General features: G+C 37.1%; 3 protein-coding genes across 5 annotated transcripts; 1 reads left to right on the plus strand and 2 right to left on the minus strand.

The window, feature by feature from the left end:
* Positions 1-471: 471 nt before the first annotated feature.
* On the minus strand, positions 472-816 carry LOC141673272 (uncharacterized). The gene has a single exon (XM_074480003.1). It carries the CDS (start codon positions 814-816, stop codon positions 472-474), a length of 345 nt encoding a protein of 114 aa, XP_074336104.1.
* Positions 817-1544: 728 nt separating this feature from the next.
* Positions 1545-6800, minus strand: LOC141671379 (eukaryotic initiation factor 4A-2). Of its 3 annotated transcripts, XM_074477605.1 has the most exons (6): positions 6644-6800; positions 4740-4812; positions 4461-4567; positions 3666-4096; positions 2717-3372; positions 1545-1877 (listed from the first exon to the last, which is right to left on the minus strand). In XM_074477605.1, exons 2-5 carry the CDS (start codon positions 4805-4807, stop codon positions 2737-2739), a joined length of 1242 nt encoding a protein of 413 aa, XP_074333706.1. In that variant the 5' UTR covers positions 4808-4812; positions 6644-6800; the 3' UTR covers positions 1545-1877; positions 2717-2736. The 3 variants fall into 3 exon arrangements, with proteins under 3 accessions (XP_074333706.1, XP_074333705.1, XP_074333707.1); XM_074477604.1 differs by lacking the exon at positions 1545-1877 and having other exon boundaries at positions 2539-3372; XM_074477606.1 differs by lacking the exons at positions 1545-1877; positions 6644-6800 and adding an exon at positions 5331-5384 and having other exon boundaries at positions 2539-3372.
* A 4320-nt stretch (positions 6801-11120) lies between these two features.
* LOC141673273 (uncharacterized) lies at positions 11121-11630 on the plus strand. Its single transcript, XM_074480004.1, has one exon. It carries the CDS (start codon positions 11121-11123, stop codon positions 11628-11630), a length of 510 nt encoding a protein of 169 aa, XP_074336105.1.
* The last annotated feature ends 1296 nt before the right edge of the window (positions 11631-12926 follow it).

Below are 12926 nucleotides of genomic sequence, written 5' to 3' on the forward strand. Positions count from 1 at the left end.
TAGGGGTTTTTTATTGATAGTTTAACATAAAATTTTAGAGCACAATAATTAAAACAAGAATAGAATTTATCAGAAATGTATCCTAAGAATTTGTTCACATAATGTGCTGGTCCTCGTGTAGTCTAGCAAATCGAGGTGCAGCATAAGATCTTTCTCCGGACAAGATTTCCATCATATAAAATTAACTTGGTAAAACTAAATAAAATAATACTTAATTAGCAAATAAAAAAAGAGAATAAAAATGAAAGAATACTTAGCAATTTAAAGATCTATGATGAATCTTTGTTCTGGATTTTGATCAATGAAATCACCCAAGAAACTTATCAGCATGACAGCATTGATCATTCCAAGTGCTAACAGACACAAACGATTCAAGGCTAGAAATTTTCATAGTATTTAAAACTCATGTTATCCAAAAGTAAAATAGCAAAGTAGAAACTTGAGCTGATAACGAAAGATTAAAAAGAATGACTAGAACAATTCATAGAACCTATTCTTGAGCCAGCTGAAACTCTTTCTGAGAGACCCTTTAACTTTCCCTTCGACAGAGTAGACTTTATAGCTAGCAACTCTTCTCTTCCTCTGAAACTCTGGATCACTGAATATCGATGATTTCGAAGATGTTCCGTTGACACTTTTACCCTTCTTCAACTGCATTTCCTTGTTTTGAACAGGTGGAGCTGTATATGTTGATGTGTATGAAGAAGCACTGTAAGACCTGAAATCTCGAGGATTTGCTGCAGAGCTTCTGGCGCCGTAGTATCTTTCCATCTGCAATCCTCCATTACCATATGAATTTGATCTGTAATCCCCCATTATATTTCTTAAGACAAGAACACTAATATGCCTTAATTCTTGTCTTAGATATATAAGCCAGACTGTTCTCAGGAGACAAGAAACATGTTTGACAATCTGGCTTCCACTAATATTCTGTTTTTCATGAATTTTACTGCTGCTCTTTTTTATTCGAACTAAATCAAATGTACGCAGTATATCTCCCCGAAAGATGGAGTTGATTTCAGCAACGATAAATCTTAAAAATGTTTAACTAATATTGTACTTCCGTTAAATATTTTTTTAATAATTAAACACACTAACCCGCATAACATGCATTCGTATTCCGTAAAGCAAGTGAAGGAGATTAGTTGTACTTCCGTTAAATGTTTTTTTTAATAATTAAACACACTAACCCGCACAACATGCATTTGTATTGCTTTAGTATTCCGTAAAGCAAGTGAAGGAGATACTATCTGATCAAGAGTTTATCAATGTCGTCCGTTAAAAGTTAATCATTGTTATTCGGGACCTCTGTCATTCTGATTTGCTTATACCCTTAATTTCAGTACATTTGAAATGGATTGAACATAGACAGCGTGTTTAATGTACAATCATGTTCTAATGATTGTGTCCAAAAAATTTCAACCAAAACTGGTTAATTAGAATATTGACCAAAATCAATTGCTAATTTGCTATACTTTGGAATTACATAATCATTTTGAAATAAAATACAATAAAAAGCTCCATAAAACACGGCATCTAATTGTATCTTAAAAAGTGATGATACTACAAACAGGAGAATTAGTTTAGCTTTTGTGTTTCCTAGCCATATACAACAAATCTACTTTATTTATTCAGCAACAAGTTAAGCTGATAATGTAGGTTGATAAACTACATACGAAAACAGCAAATTATCGACTAAACTAATACACCGCCAGCCCCTTTCATCATAAACTTACAAAAACTGGTGTCTACAAAAGTCCATTCCTCACCAACTCTTCTTCCACTCGTACTCTGCCCATACTAATTGTATATGAAAAGGCCAGCAAAGCTACCTCACACTTTCTCCATAAATGTATCAGTTCCTCCAAGTATTTCATCTATATCAGATTTTACGAAAAGTACGATTCAAAGAGGAAAGTTACGAAAATTATAACTTGCAAAGAAAAAAAAATAATTTTTACTGAACAATTAGCACCCCCTTTACTAAAATATCACTCAAAAACTTAACACTAACTTTTTTCTTTTCTAACAAATGTCAATTTCCAACTAAGAATTTATATGATGAACTAATGGACCAAACACTTGACTTTTCTCAAGCGCTGTGCACTTTAATGTCAAACTGACCAGAAAAGAACAGAGATCTGAATATAACATTAATGATTCCTATAAATCAGCCAAAACTAAAATATATCCACCAATTGAAATAATTTTTCAAGAGGTAACACGGAGCACAACTTTCAGCCGGTGTATAATCTATAGTGGTCACTTTCTGCCCGAGTCAGGGTAGCATACGCTGATGGCACTGATAGCGACGATACATAACTAATAAATAAAGATATCATTGCATTTATTTTCTTTTACAAGTAATGTGTAGAAACTGTAAACACAAATAGGTGCAAGATATCAAAAACAAGTTGCTTTTAAATTCTAAATGTATAGAAGGGGTTATGCAGAATAACATTTTTTCACCACTTCATAGAATTCAACTTGTGCATAAAAACTAAGTTAAGAATAAAAATCAGCTAGTGAGCTAAAAAATGCTGGTTCAAAATCCCCCAGTGATAGGATAAACATAGAATACATATAAATCCACCAAAATTTTGCAAATATCAAAATACAACAAAATGCGCAAGGGTTGTCACAATCGAAGTCCAAAATCCAATATATGTGTCTGGTAAACCCTGACTAGATAGAATAACTTTTAGAAAACATTTACCTCATTACATCAGTTCCACACTAAAGAAGATCGGCAACATTAGCTGGCAATTCCTCGACCACTACATTATAAAACTTCTGTATGTCAACCAACATCCTGTCATCATCCTTGGTAACAAAGTTGATCGCAACACCTTTCCTTCCAAAACGTCCACTACGACCAATCCGATGAAGGTAATTCTCTGGCTGAGTCGGCAAATCATAGTTAATCACAAGGGACACTTGCTGGACATCTATACCACGTGCCAGGAGATCAGTTGTAATGAGCACACGAGAAGAACCAGAGCGAAATTCACGCATAATTATATCTCTAGTATTCTGATCCATGTCTCCATGAGTGGCGGATACTGTGTGATCGCGGCTGCGCATTTTGTCAGTGAGCCAATCAACCTTGCGCCTCGTATTGACAAAAATCACACTCTGCGTAATGGCCAAAGTCTCGTATAGATCACACAGTGTTTCCAGTTTCCATTCCTCTTTGTCAACATTTACATAAAACTGTTTAATACCCTCAAGAGTAAGCTCATCTCTCTTTACAAGAATCCTAACTGGCTTGTTCATAAATTTTCTTGTAATTTCAAGAGCCTCAGGAGGCATGGTAGCAGAGAAAACTCCAACCTGAACTTTTGGTGGTAGCAACTGAAAGATATCATAGATCTGCAAGTACATAGTAAACGTTAGAAGAGAGGGATTTGCCTTTAGCAGTATATACTTTGAAGAGAGGATTATGAAATCTAGCAGCTTCCTTAATTATGAGAAAAAAATTAAAATGAGTACACCTAAGAGCAAAATATGTGGAGTGAAATGTTACAACACTAACATTTTAATATTTTAAATATAATTTATTACTAGATAGAAGCTTGTAGAGTTGCATCAGATAGCATATTAGGTACAGCAACACCCACAAATTCAGGACCGTATATATCATATACCATTGGACAGATAAATACCTGATCCTTGAAACCTCTTGAGAGCATTTCATCTGCTTCGTCCAGAACAAACATCTTGATGTAATCAGAACGAAGTGATTGCCTTCGCAACATGTCAAATACACGTCCAGGGGTACCAACCACGACATGAACTCCACTTGAGAGAATTCGCTGATCTTCGCGGACACTAGTTCCACCCACACAAGCATGAACCTTCACACCAAGATAGTCACCAAGTGCTCTCATAACCTTCTCAATTTGTTGCGCAAGTTCACGAGTAGGAGCAAGAACTAAAGCTTGACATTCAACAACACCATAATCAAGCTGTTGCAAGACTCCGGAGCAAAAAGTTGCTGTTTTCCCGGTACCAGATTGTGCTTGTTGAATAACATCTAGCCCCTTGCAGAATGGAACAATTCCCCGCTGCTGAATTGCTGAAGGCTTCTCGAAACCTTAGAAAAGACAAACAAAAACACAAATTTGGATAATTCTATTAGTTTCTGCTTAACAGAGAGTTGATGATGAAAGTAAAGTTAGCTGGAACACAGAAAGAATTGGTGGCTACAGCCCCAACAGCAAAACAAGCCACAGAAAACAGAGCTTTGAAAAACTTAAGTTACAACTGGAAGAATGTTGCATGAAAATGTCATTTTAATAATTTAGTATACTGATGGACAGGTTACTGTTGAGGCATAATAACCCTTAAACCAGTCATGATAACTAGTGTAATCCTCATTTAATCTACTGATGTACAATTATATAATATATTATATAGCCACAAGCACCATATAGAAAACAAATAAAGGACTTCTATACCGTAAGCATAAATGCCTCTCAAAAGATTTTCCTGCAGTCCCATAGCATCAAAACTGTCATAAACCTCATCATATGATGTGAAGAATTCTTCTCCCTCAGCACCAAGTCTGCTCCAATGATTTCATCAAGCGAATAAGAAATATTGTTGTTAGCATGTCCAATAAAAATACTATGTTTTCAATATAAAAACAGAATCAACAAAGACAACCATATTTGTATGTCACTAGAAAAACTTAAGCTGCTAAAACAAAAATCAGAACCAATAGCATAATCACTTACATCTCAGTCATTTTTGCATCAAATTGACGTGCATCGAATTGAGAACCTTCTGGTGCAGCTCCAGCCATGATTACTGTAAGTTTAAGAGATACATTTTCCTCATAAGAAAAGATGAAAAGAATCAAAAATAGAGAATACATGCAACTTAAAGATGCACCCACAATACTAATGGAAATATATGGTCTGAATAAAGGTTCAAGTAAATTTGTATCTCCAAGTGATACATTTTGTAAAGTTAAAAAGGCTAAATAATCATACTCGGAGATAACTGAGCCTAACTAGCACAATAATGAAAAGTGATTTGTTATTAGCTAATTACTTTTTAATAAAGAGAAGTAGCGAAACCAGAAATGTACTGTAATAAAAATTTCGCAAGGTAAAGAATTATAAATTTAACCAAATTGTTGTTTCAGGACTTCCATATTTTCATGATTGAAAACTACAAATGAGGCATGTAATGGTATATCACATTCATATATATAGAAAGAAATAAATTCCATCACTAATTGCCTTATTATACAATATAGTTTCTTTCAGAGTTTTAAAAAGGAATAAAAAGAAAACGAGGATAAAGTCATCTCCAAGCCATACCCGTGTTTCAGAGAATCTGAGTTCTCGGAAATTTGTTTATATACTCCTAGACGAGGCCAAACCAATATTTAGTATCCAAAATTCCAAATAAAGAACTTGGTGAAACTGAAATCACCCAAGCAGTTTTGGCCATTTGGAAAAGAAGAAAATATGATGATGAGAAGGCATATATATAATGCATTGTGCGTTGGTCTTAAACATTTTACAACTAATCAAAATAAGTGGAGCTTCAGAACTTCACTGTATTAAACACTTCAAAAGTAGTAAATCCCAAAATATTTAGCAAGGGAAAAAAGCATGTATTTACTTTAATACAAGTATCAGCTGCTGCTATACTACCTGTGTCATCGGCCACACGTCTACATCATAATACTCTTTAAAAAAAAAAAATCACACAAGGACGTAGCTATAAACTACGTATACTCAGACTAACATATTTATCAATTCAACCAAAACAGGCACAAAACACTCCAAGAAAACCTCTCTGCACAAGATTACCAGAGTAAGTATCCGCTTCTAAATTTAAAACCAACTCTTTTTACAAGTGTCCAATCCGCAGACATTATCAATTCTTCTCTCCCCCAATTTATCACACACAAGTTTCCAAAAAACACATAAAAACCAACTTAACCATATATCCTTTATGATAACTAGTAATTTCACATAATTAAAATTGTTCAAAATAAAGCAAGAAAACAACTATACTCCAATCGATTCGTTTATCAATTACTCCCTCTGTCCCGTTGATTTCTATACGTTTACTATTTGCACGTATTTTGAGGTCTCTATAAAATATAGTTCCGTAATGTTTTTTTCAAAATTTTTTTTTTTGAATAAAAGTTTAAACATGAAACTTTTTTTCAGAAATTTTTTTAAAAAAAAAATATTGTGGAATTATGTTTTAAATGAGCATTGAAAAGCGTGCCGAAAAGTAACGTATAGAATTCAATGGGACAGAGGGAGTAGCTCCTACTATAACCAAAACCCGCAATGAAATTACAATCCATACAGGCATTTCTAAAGTACATATCCAATAAAAATGAATTCTTAAATTAAAAAAAAAACATACTTTACTAATTAAAATCACACACAAGAACATCAATCCAAATAAACCCACAAATAAAGTTATCAACTTTATCACAATCTACTAGAAATGAAACGGACCCAACATTTTAATTCACACTTAACAAAGAAAAATCCATTAAATATTAAAAAAAACTAAGAATTCAAGAACACTAAAAAGCCAATAATAAAGATTCAAGAAACATCAATCTATACATACATGTATGTATATCAAAGCTTGAAAGACTTACAGATTGCAGAGAGACAGAGAGGAGAGAGAGTTTTAGAAAGTAGGGTTAGGGTTTTCTCAAACTCCTAGGATGTACGCCGCAGGAGTTGAGAATGTTGCAAGCAAGAGATAGACTAGTGTGTTTGTGTGTAACACTTCATGTTTTTGTCTCGAGACCGGGTATGACTGTGTAATTGCCTTTTTTTTAAATTTTTTTGTATTTAAAAAAATAAATAAAACATATATTGTATCTATGATATTTTTTCAAGCTTCGATAGGCATATTATTTTCAAAAAAAATCCGAATTATTACTTCTATCATCTCTATTTTATAAAAATATAGGTTAAAAATGAAATTAAACTTACATATCAGGTTGCAAAGTTGCATTTCGTATTTTTACAAATAAAATTAAGGAAACATATATTTGTTAATAATTTCGAGAAAGAACATTTTTTGAAAAAAAAATATTATGATGGTGGCATTTTCGAAAACCACCTAATAAATCAAAGCCGATGATGTCAGCAGGACTCGATGATGTCAATGGTGAAGAATGATCAGGTGGCTTTGCAAACAGAGGTACGGGCTGCTCTTAAGGATCTCATAGGAAAGCAAAAAGAGAAAATCATTCAATCGGAGGTAATAACAAATTCTGGAGGCACTAAGATGAGTGAACGTAAGTCGGGAGAGGAAGATAGGTATGGAAAAGGGGTGTTATTTGAGGATGGTAGCCAGACTGGCCAGTGATCTGGAGGGGGTCTAGGAGGTGTTTTAAGTATGGGACTGTCTGTCACAGGGGGATGAACAAACTGGAGATTTAAAAAGCTAGATATGCCCTTGTTTGATGGAGTAAACCCAGACGGGTGGATTTTGCGAGCTGAACACTATCATCAGTTCTATCGTTTGTCAGAGGAAGATAAGTTAGAGGCTGCAATCGTGACACTAGAAGGAGATGCCTTACTTTGGTTCCAGTGGGAAAATAGATGGAGGCCCATGCAAACTTGGGAAGAAATGTAAACAATGGTTCGAAGAAAATTCAGGTCTATGGCTACAGGTAGTTTACACGAACAGTGGTTGGGGCAAAAACAAAATGGGACGGTGGGAGACTACAGACGAAAATTTATTGAGTTGTTGGCGCCTTTAAAGCGAGTGCCGGAGGAAATAGCTAAGGGACAGCTCTTAAATGGGTTGAAAGAAGAAATTAAGGTGGAGGTTCGTCTATTAGGGCCTAAAAACTTAGATAATGCGATGGATTTGGCTTTGATGGTAGAAGATAAGTTGCGTGTTGGGGCCAGTAGGAAGGGGGAACAGAGGTCAGGCCAATTCATGAGCCGAGGATCTTATACACCGTCCATCATGTCAGCGTCTCATAGAGGAAGTATCTCTGGTTACTCAACCGGGTCGACTTCCCCAAGTCATTACTCACAGTACATTCAAACAGCCTCTTCAACTGGAGAGAGCAGAGGTGTAGCAATGGGGAAAAATTATGGAGAGATACGCAGGCTGAGCGAAGCAGAATTGCAGATTAAAAGGGAGAAATGATTATGTTATCGCTGCGATGATAAGTGGTCTATTGTGCACAAATACAAAAGAAAAGAGTTGAGCGTACTGCTCACTTGTGAAGGGGAGGAAGAAGAACCAGAATTAAGCCCACACAGCTCAGTTTCAGAGGAGAATTTAGAGGTAATGCCTAACACACCCCAACCTGAGATTTCTTTAAATTCCGTGATGGGTTTGACGAGTCCACGAACGATGAAACTCTTGGGATATATCGGAGGTCAGGAGGCAGTGATTATGGTAGACCCGGGTGCTACCCATAATTTTATTTCTTTGGAGGCAATAAATAAAACTGAATATTCCAGTATTGCCATCGAAAGAGTTTGGGGTGTCTCTCGGTATAGGGGACTCGGTGATGGGGATTGGCATTTGCAAATCAGTGGTGTTGGAAATGCAAGGGATAGTAATTGTGGAGAGTTTTTTGCCTTTAGAGTTAGGAAATTCTGACATCATTTTAGGTATACAATGGCTTGAGACTTTGGGCACCATGACTGCAAACTGGAAGACTCAAACGATGCGGTTTCAACGGGGAACTGAGACTGTGACCATTAAAGGGGATGCATCGTTAGACCGTAGTGGAATATCCTTAAAATCCATGCTGCGGAATCTGAGAAAGGAAGGCAATGGTTATCTTGTGGAATTTAATTTCTTACAAGCACCCGTAGAGCAGTTGAATGAAGAGGAGAAAATGACCAGTACTATTCCGGAATTTTTGAAAGGGGTTTGCAAGAGTACGAACAGGTTTTCGACTTACGTACAGGGTTACCTCCGAAACGCATCCATGACCATGTTGTGGTGTTAAAAGAGGGAACTGATCCAGTGAATGTACGACCATATCGTTACCCTCAAGTACAAAACAAAGAGATCGAAATCCTCATTAAAGATATGCTTAAAGCTGGAATAATACAGCTATCGAACAGTCGATTCTCTAGCCCGGTATTGTTGGTGAAAAAGTGTGATGGTTCATGGAGATTCTGTGTCGACTATAGGGCTTTAAATAAAGTCACCATACCGGATAAGTATCCGATACCTATAATCGACGAGTTGTTGGACGAATTAAATGGTGCGGTGTGGTTTACAAGATTGGATTTAAAATCAGGGTACCACCAAGTACGAATGAAGGAGGAGGACGTGCCAAAAATAGCTTTTCACACTCATGAAGGCCATTACGAGTTTTTGGTCCTTCTTTTTGATATTACAAATGGTCCAACCACTTTCCAAGCAATCATGAATGAGGTATTTCGCCCATATCTTCGTAAATTTGTGTTAGTCTTCTTCGATGACATTTTAATTTATAGTCGAAGTGTTGAGGACCATATTAAACATGTTGAAATGGTTATGCAACTGCTCAAGCAAAATCAGTTATATGTGCATAAGAAAAAATGTGAATTCGGCAAAAAACAAGTGGCCTATTTAGGCCATATCATTTCAGAAACAGGAGTGGCTGTGGATAACTCTAAAGTGCAGGCCATGACAAATTGGCCCGTACCTCAGAACATAAAGGAGCTACGTGGGTTCCTTGGTCTCACAGGATATTACCGGAAGTTTATACGAGGGTATGCAAAAATTGTGCACCCACTTACTGATCAATTAAGAAAAGACAAATACGGCTGGACTGAAGCTGCTACTACCGCATTTACCCTGTTAAAGAAAGCCATGATGCAGGCTCCAATTCTTGCTCTCCCAGATTTTGATAAAATGTTCGAAATTGAGACATATGCTTCGGGTTTTGGGGTAGGAGCTGTTCTCCTGCAAGATAATCATCCAATCGCCTATTATAGCAAGTTGTGAGGACCTCGAAATCGACTCAAATCCATCTACGAGAAGGAGTTGATGGTAATTTTGTTTGCGGTCCAAAAGTGGATGCATTATCTTATGGGTCGTAAATTTGTGGCCTGTACTGATCAACAAAGCCTACGCTTCTTATTTGAGCAGCGTGAAATTGGTTTGGAATATCAGCGTTGGGTGGGAAAATTAATGGGTTTTCATTTCGACATCAAATACAAACCCGAAGCAGCTAACGAGATCGCCGATGCGTTATCCCGCGAATACAGCAGCTCGTGTGAGTTGTCCAACTTAATAACAGCAAGTGGAGTGCAATAGGGAAATTTCGTACCTCAGATTCAGAATGATCAGTTCGTCCAACAAATGGTGGCAACAATTGGTAAAGGGCAGGCTCCCAAAGGGTACAGTCTTGACCAGGGGAATTTAAGATACAAATGGCGTTTGATAATCCCTCCGAAATCAAAATTAGTAGACTTGCTATTACATAAATATCATGATACCACTTTGGGTGGCCACTCAGGTGATTTTAAAACTTACCAGCGGCTAGCCCGTGAATGGTTTTGACCTGACATGCGAAAAAATGTGCAGAAATACGTGCAAGCTTGTTTGGTTTGTCAACAAAGTAAAACATCATCACTGTGGCTAGCAGGCCTCTTGCAACCATTACCAATTCCAACAAGAATTTGGGAAGATATATCACTCGATTTTGTTGATGGTTTACCCCCCTCTAGTGGAGTGGATACAGTTTTAGTGGTGGTGGATCGCCTGTCCAAATATGCACACTTCATTGGCATCAAACATCCTTACACAACCTAGTCTGTAGCACAGGTCTTCATACGTGAGGTGGTTCGACATCACGGTTTCCCTGCTACCATTGTGTCCGATCGAGATAGAGTTTTTCTGAGCATTTTTTGGCGAAAATTATTTAAGAGCCAGGGCTCTGCACTGCATCGCAGCTCAGCGTATCACCCGCAATTCGACGGGCAAACGGAGGTAGTAAATAAAGTGATGGAAACCTACCTAAGGTGCTTTATTAATGGCAAACCCAATTCTTGGGCAAACCTGCTTCCCTGGTTAGAGTTTTGGTACAACACTTCCTACCAAGTGTCTATCAATACTCACCATTTCAGGTAGTTTATGGTCACGAGCCACCAGCCTTGATGCGTTTTGAAAAAGGAAGTACATCAGTGGCTATATTGGAAGAACAGTTGCTAGAAAGGGACGCTGTGTTGGATGATGTTAAGGCGTCGTTGTTTCGTGCACAACAGCGAACGCAAAAATATGCTGATGCAGGTCGCCGTGATGTGGTTTTTCAAGTGGGGGAACAAGTGTTTTTAAAACTGCAGCCGTATTGTCAACATTCCTTGGCTAGATGTCCTTGTGAGAAGCTTTCAACACGTTTCTATGGGCCTTTTTCTATCCTAGAGCGAGTTGGCAATATTGCTTATCGCTTGCAGCTTCCTTCAGGCACCCATATCCACCCTGTTTTTCACGTCTCACAGTTAAAAAAGGCAATTGGAACACAACCTGCATCGTCAATAATTCCTCCCCAGTTAACTACTGATATGGTTCTGGACGTCCAACCTGAACGGATTCTCAATGTGCGACCTGCCAAGAACCATCCCAGCAGCACACAAGTTTTGATTAAGTGGACAGGGTTACAGGATTAGGAAGCAACTTGGGAGGACTATCAACAGATTGTGAACTTGTTTCCTGACTTTCACCTTGAGGATAAGGTCAATGTTTGGGCCCAAGGTAATGCAAGGAACTCAAATGGGATGTTGACTTATCAAAGGAAGGGCAAGACTATCAAAAGAAGTTGATCAAGGGTAAAGAAGGAAATATTTGTTTGGGGAAAAGGAAATATAAATAATTAAGGATAGGGTTCGAGGGGAGATATGCAAATGTTTTATCCAATAAAGACGTTGTCTTATTTGAGGTTGCCTCTCCTCGAATTGGGCATTTGTAACCCTAATTGTTTCTTTTGATTAATTGAGCTTTCATTTCAGCTTATTGTCTCAATTATAACCTAATTCTTACCAGCTTAAAAGAGAGTTTGACACGTAAGGTATGATGATGTCAACTATATAATGTAGATTTAATTTCAAGTACTTTTATTACACATTTCATTGTACTATTACTATACACGATGGTGTCTCTGCTCTCCCCCTTAAGAACCCTTCTCCAAAACCTTATGGGATGCTTTATTCGAATCAAAAGCCAAAGACACATATGATCACACCATCTTCACATCCTTGGTTGCAATACCATAACCCCCAATATTGTTTGTTTATCATTTATCACGTAGCCGATCTCTCCTCTACATTTATATTTCCCTACATTGCTAGCAGGCATCACAAAGATAGAACTAAATGGATGATCATTAATGCAAACGGCTCGTTCAAGAAGTTTAGAGCATTATCCTTAGAATTGTAAGTATCCCATCGACAAAACTGAGTTATAACGTTCGGGTTTCCAGCCCACACCACACGTCGGAGACTTCAAATTACTTAAAAGTAACTTCTGCAACATTAATCATGATACCTGTGTTGAAAATGTTATACATATACAGCTATTTGTGAAAATTTATAGAGGGTTTGAAGTTTAATTTAAATCCCATACTGAGAATGCAATCATCTTGAGTATCTCTTTTGAACCCGCTGCTGATGATGCTATAGGAAGAGGCAGTTGCACAGTGCATCAGGTCACCTATCAACGAGCGTAGAGCCAAGTTTAGATGCACCTGAAACCTTAAAGAATAGAAGGTTCATCAACTCTGTGAAAAACATGGAAAAAAGTAAGTGCTGGTATCAATTCTTGATTGATATTTTGTTTAGATGATACCCATTTATTCGCAGTAGCAAGTGCAAAACAGTTTCTGAAACATAAGTCCCTTCTGTACCTATAATGACATCGAACTTTCTGTCATTTTGATCCTCCATTGCTTCTTTTAAGGTTCCACTACC

This window comes from Apium graveolens, chromosome 7, assembly GCF_009905375.1.
Source record: "Apium graveolens cultivar Ventura chromosome 7, ASM990537v1, whole genome shotgun sequence".
Classification (NCBI taxonomy): Eukaryota; Viridiplantae; Streptophyta; class Magnoliopsida; order Apiales; family Apiaceae; genus Apium; species Apium graveolens.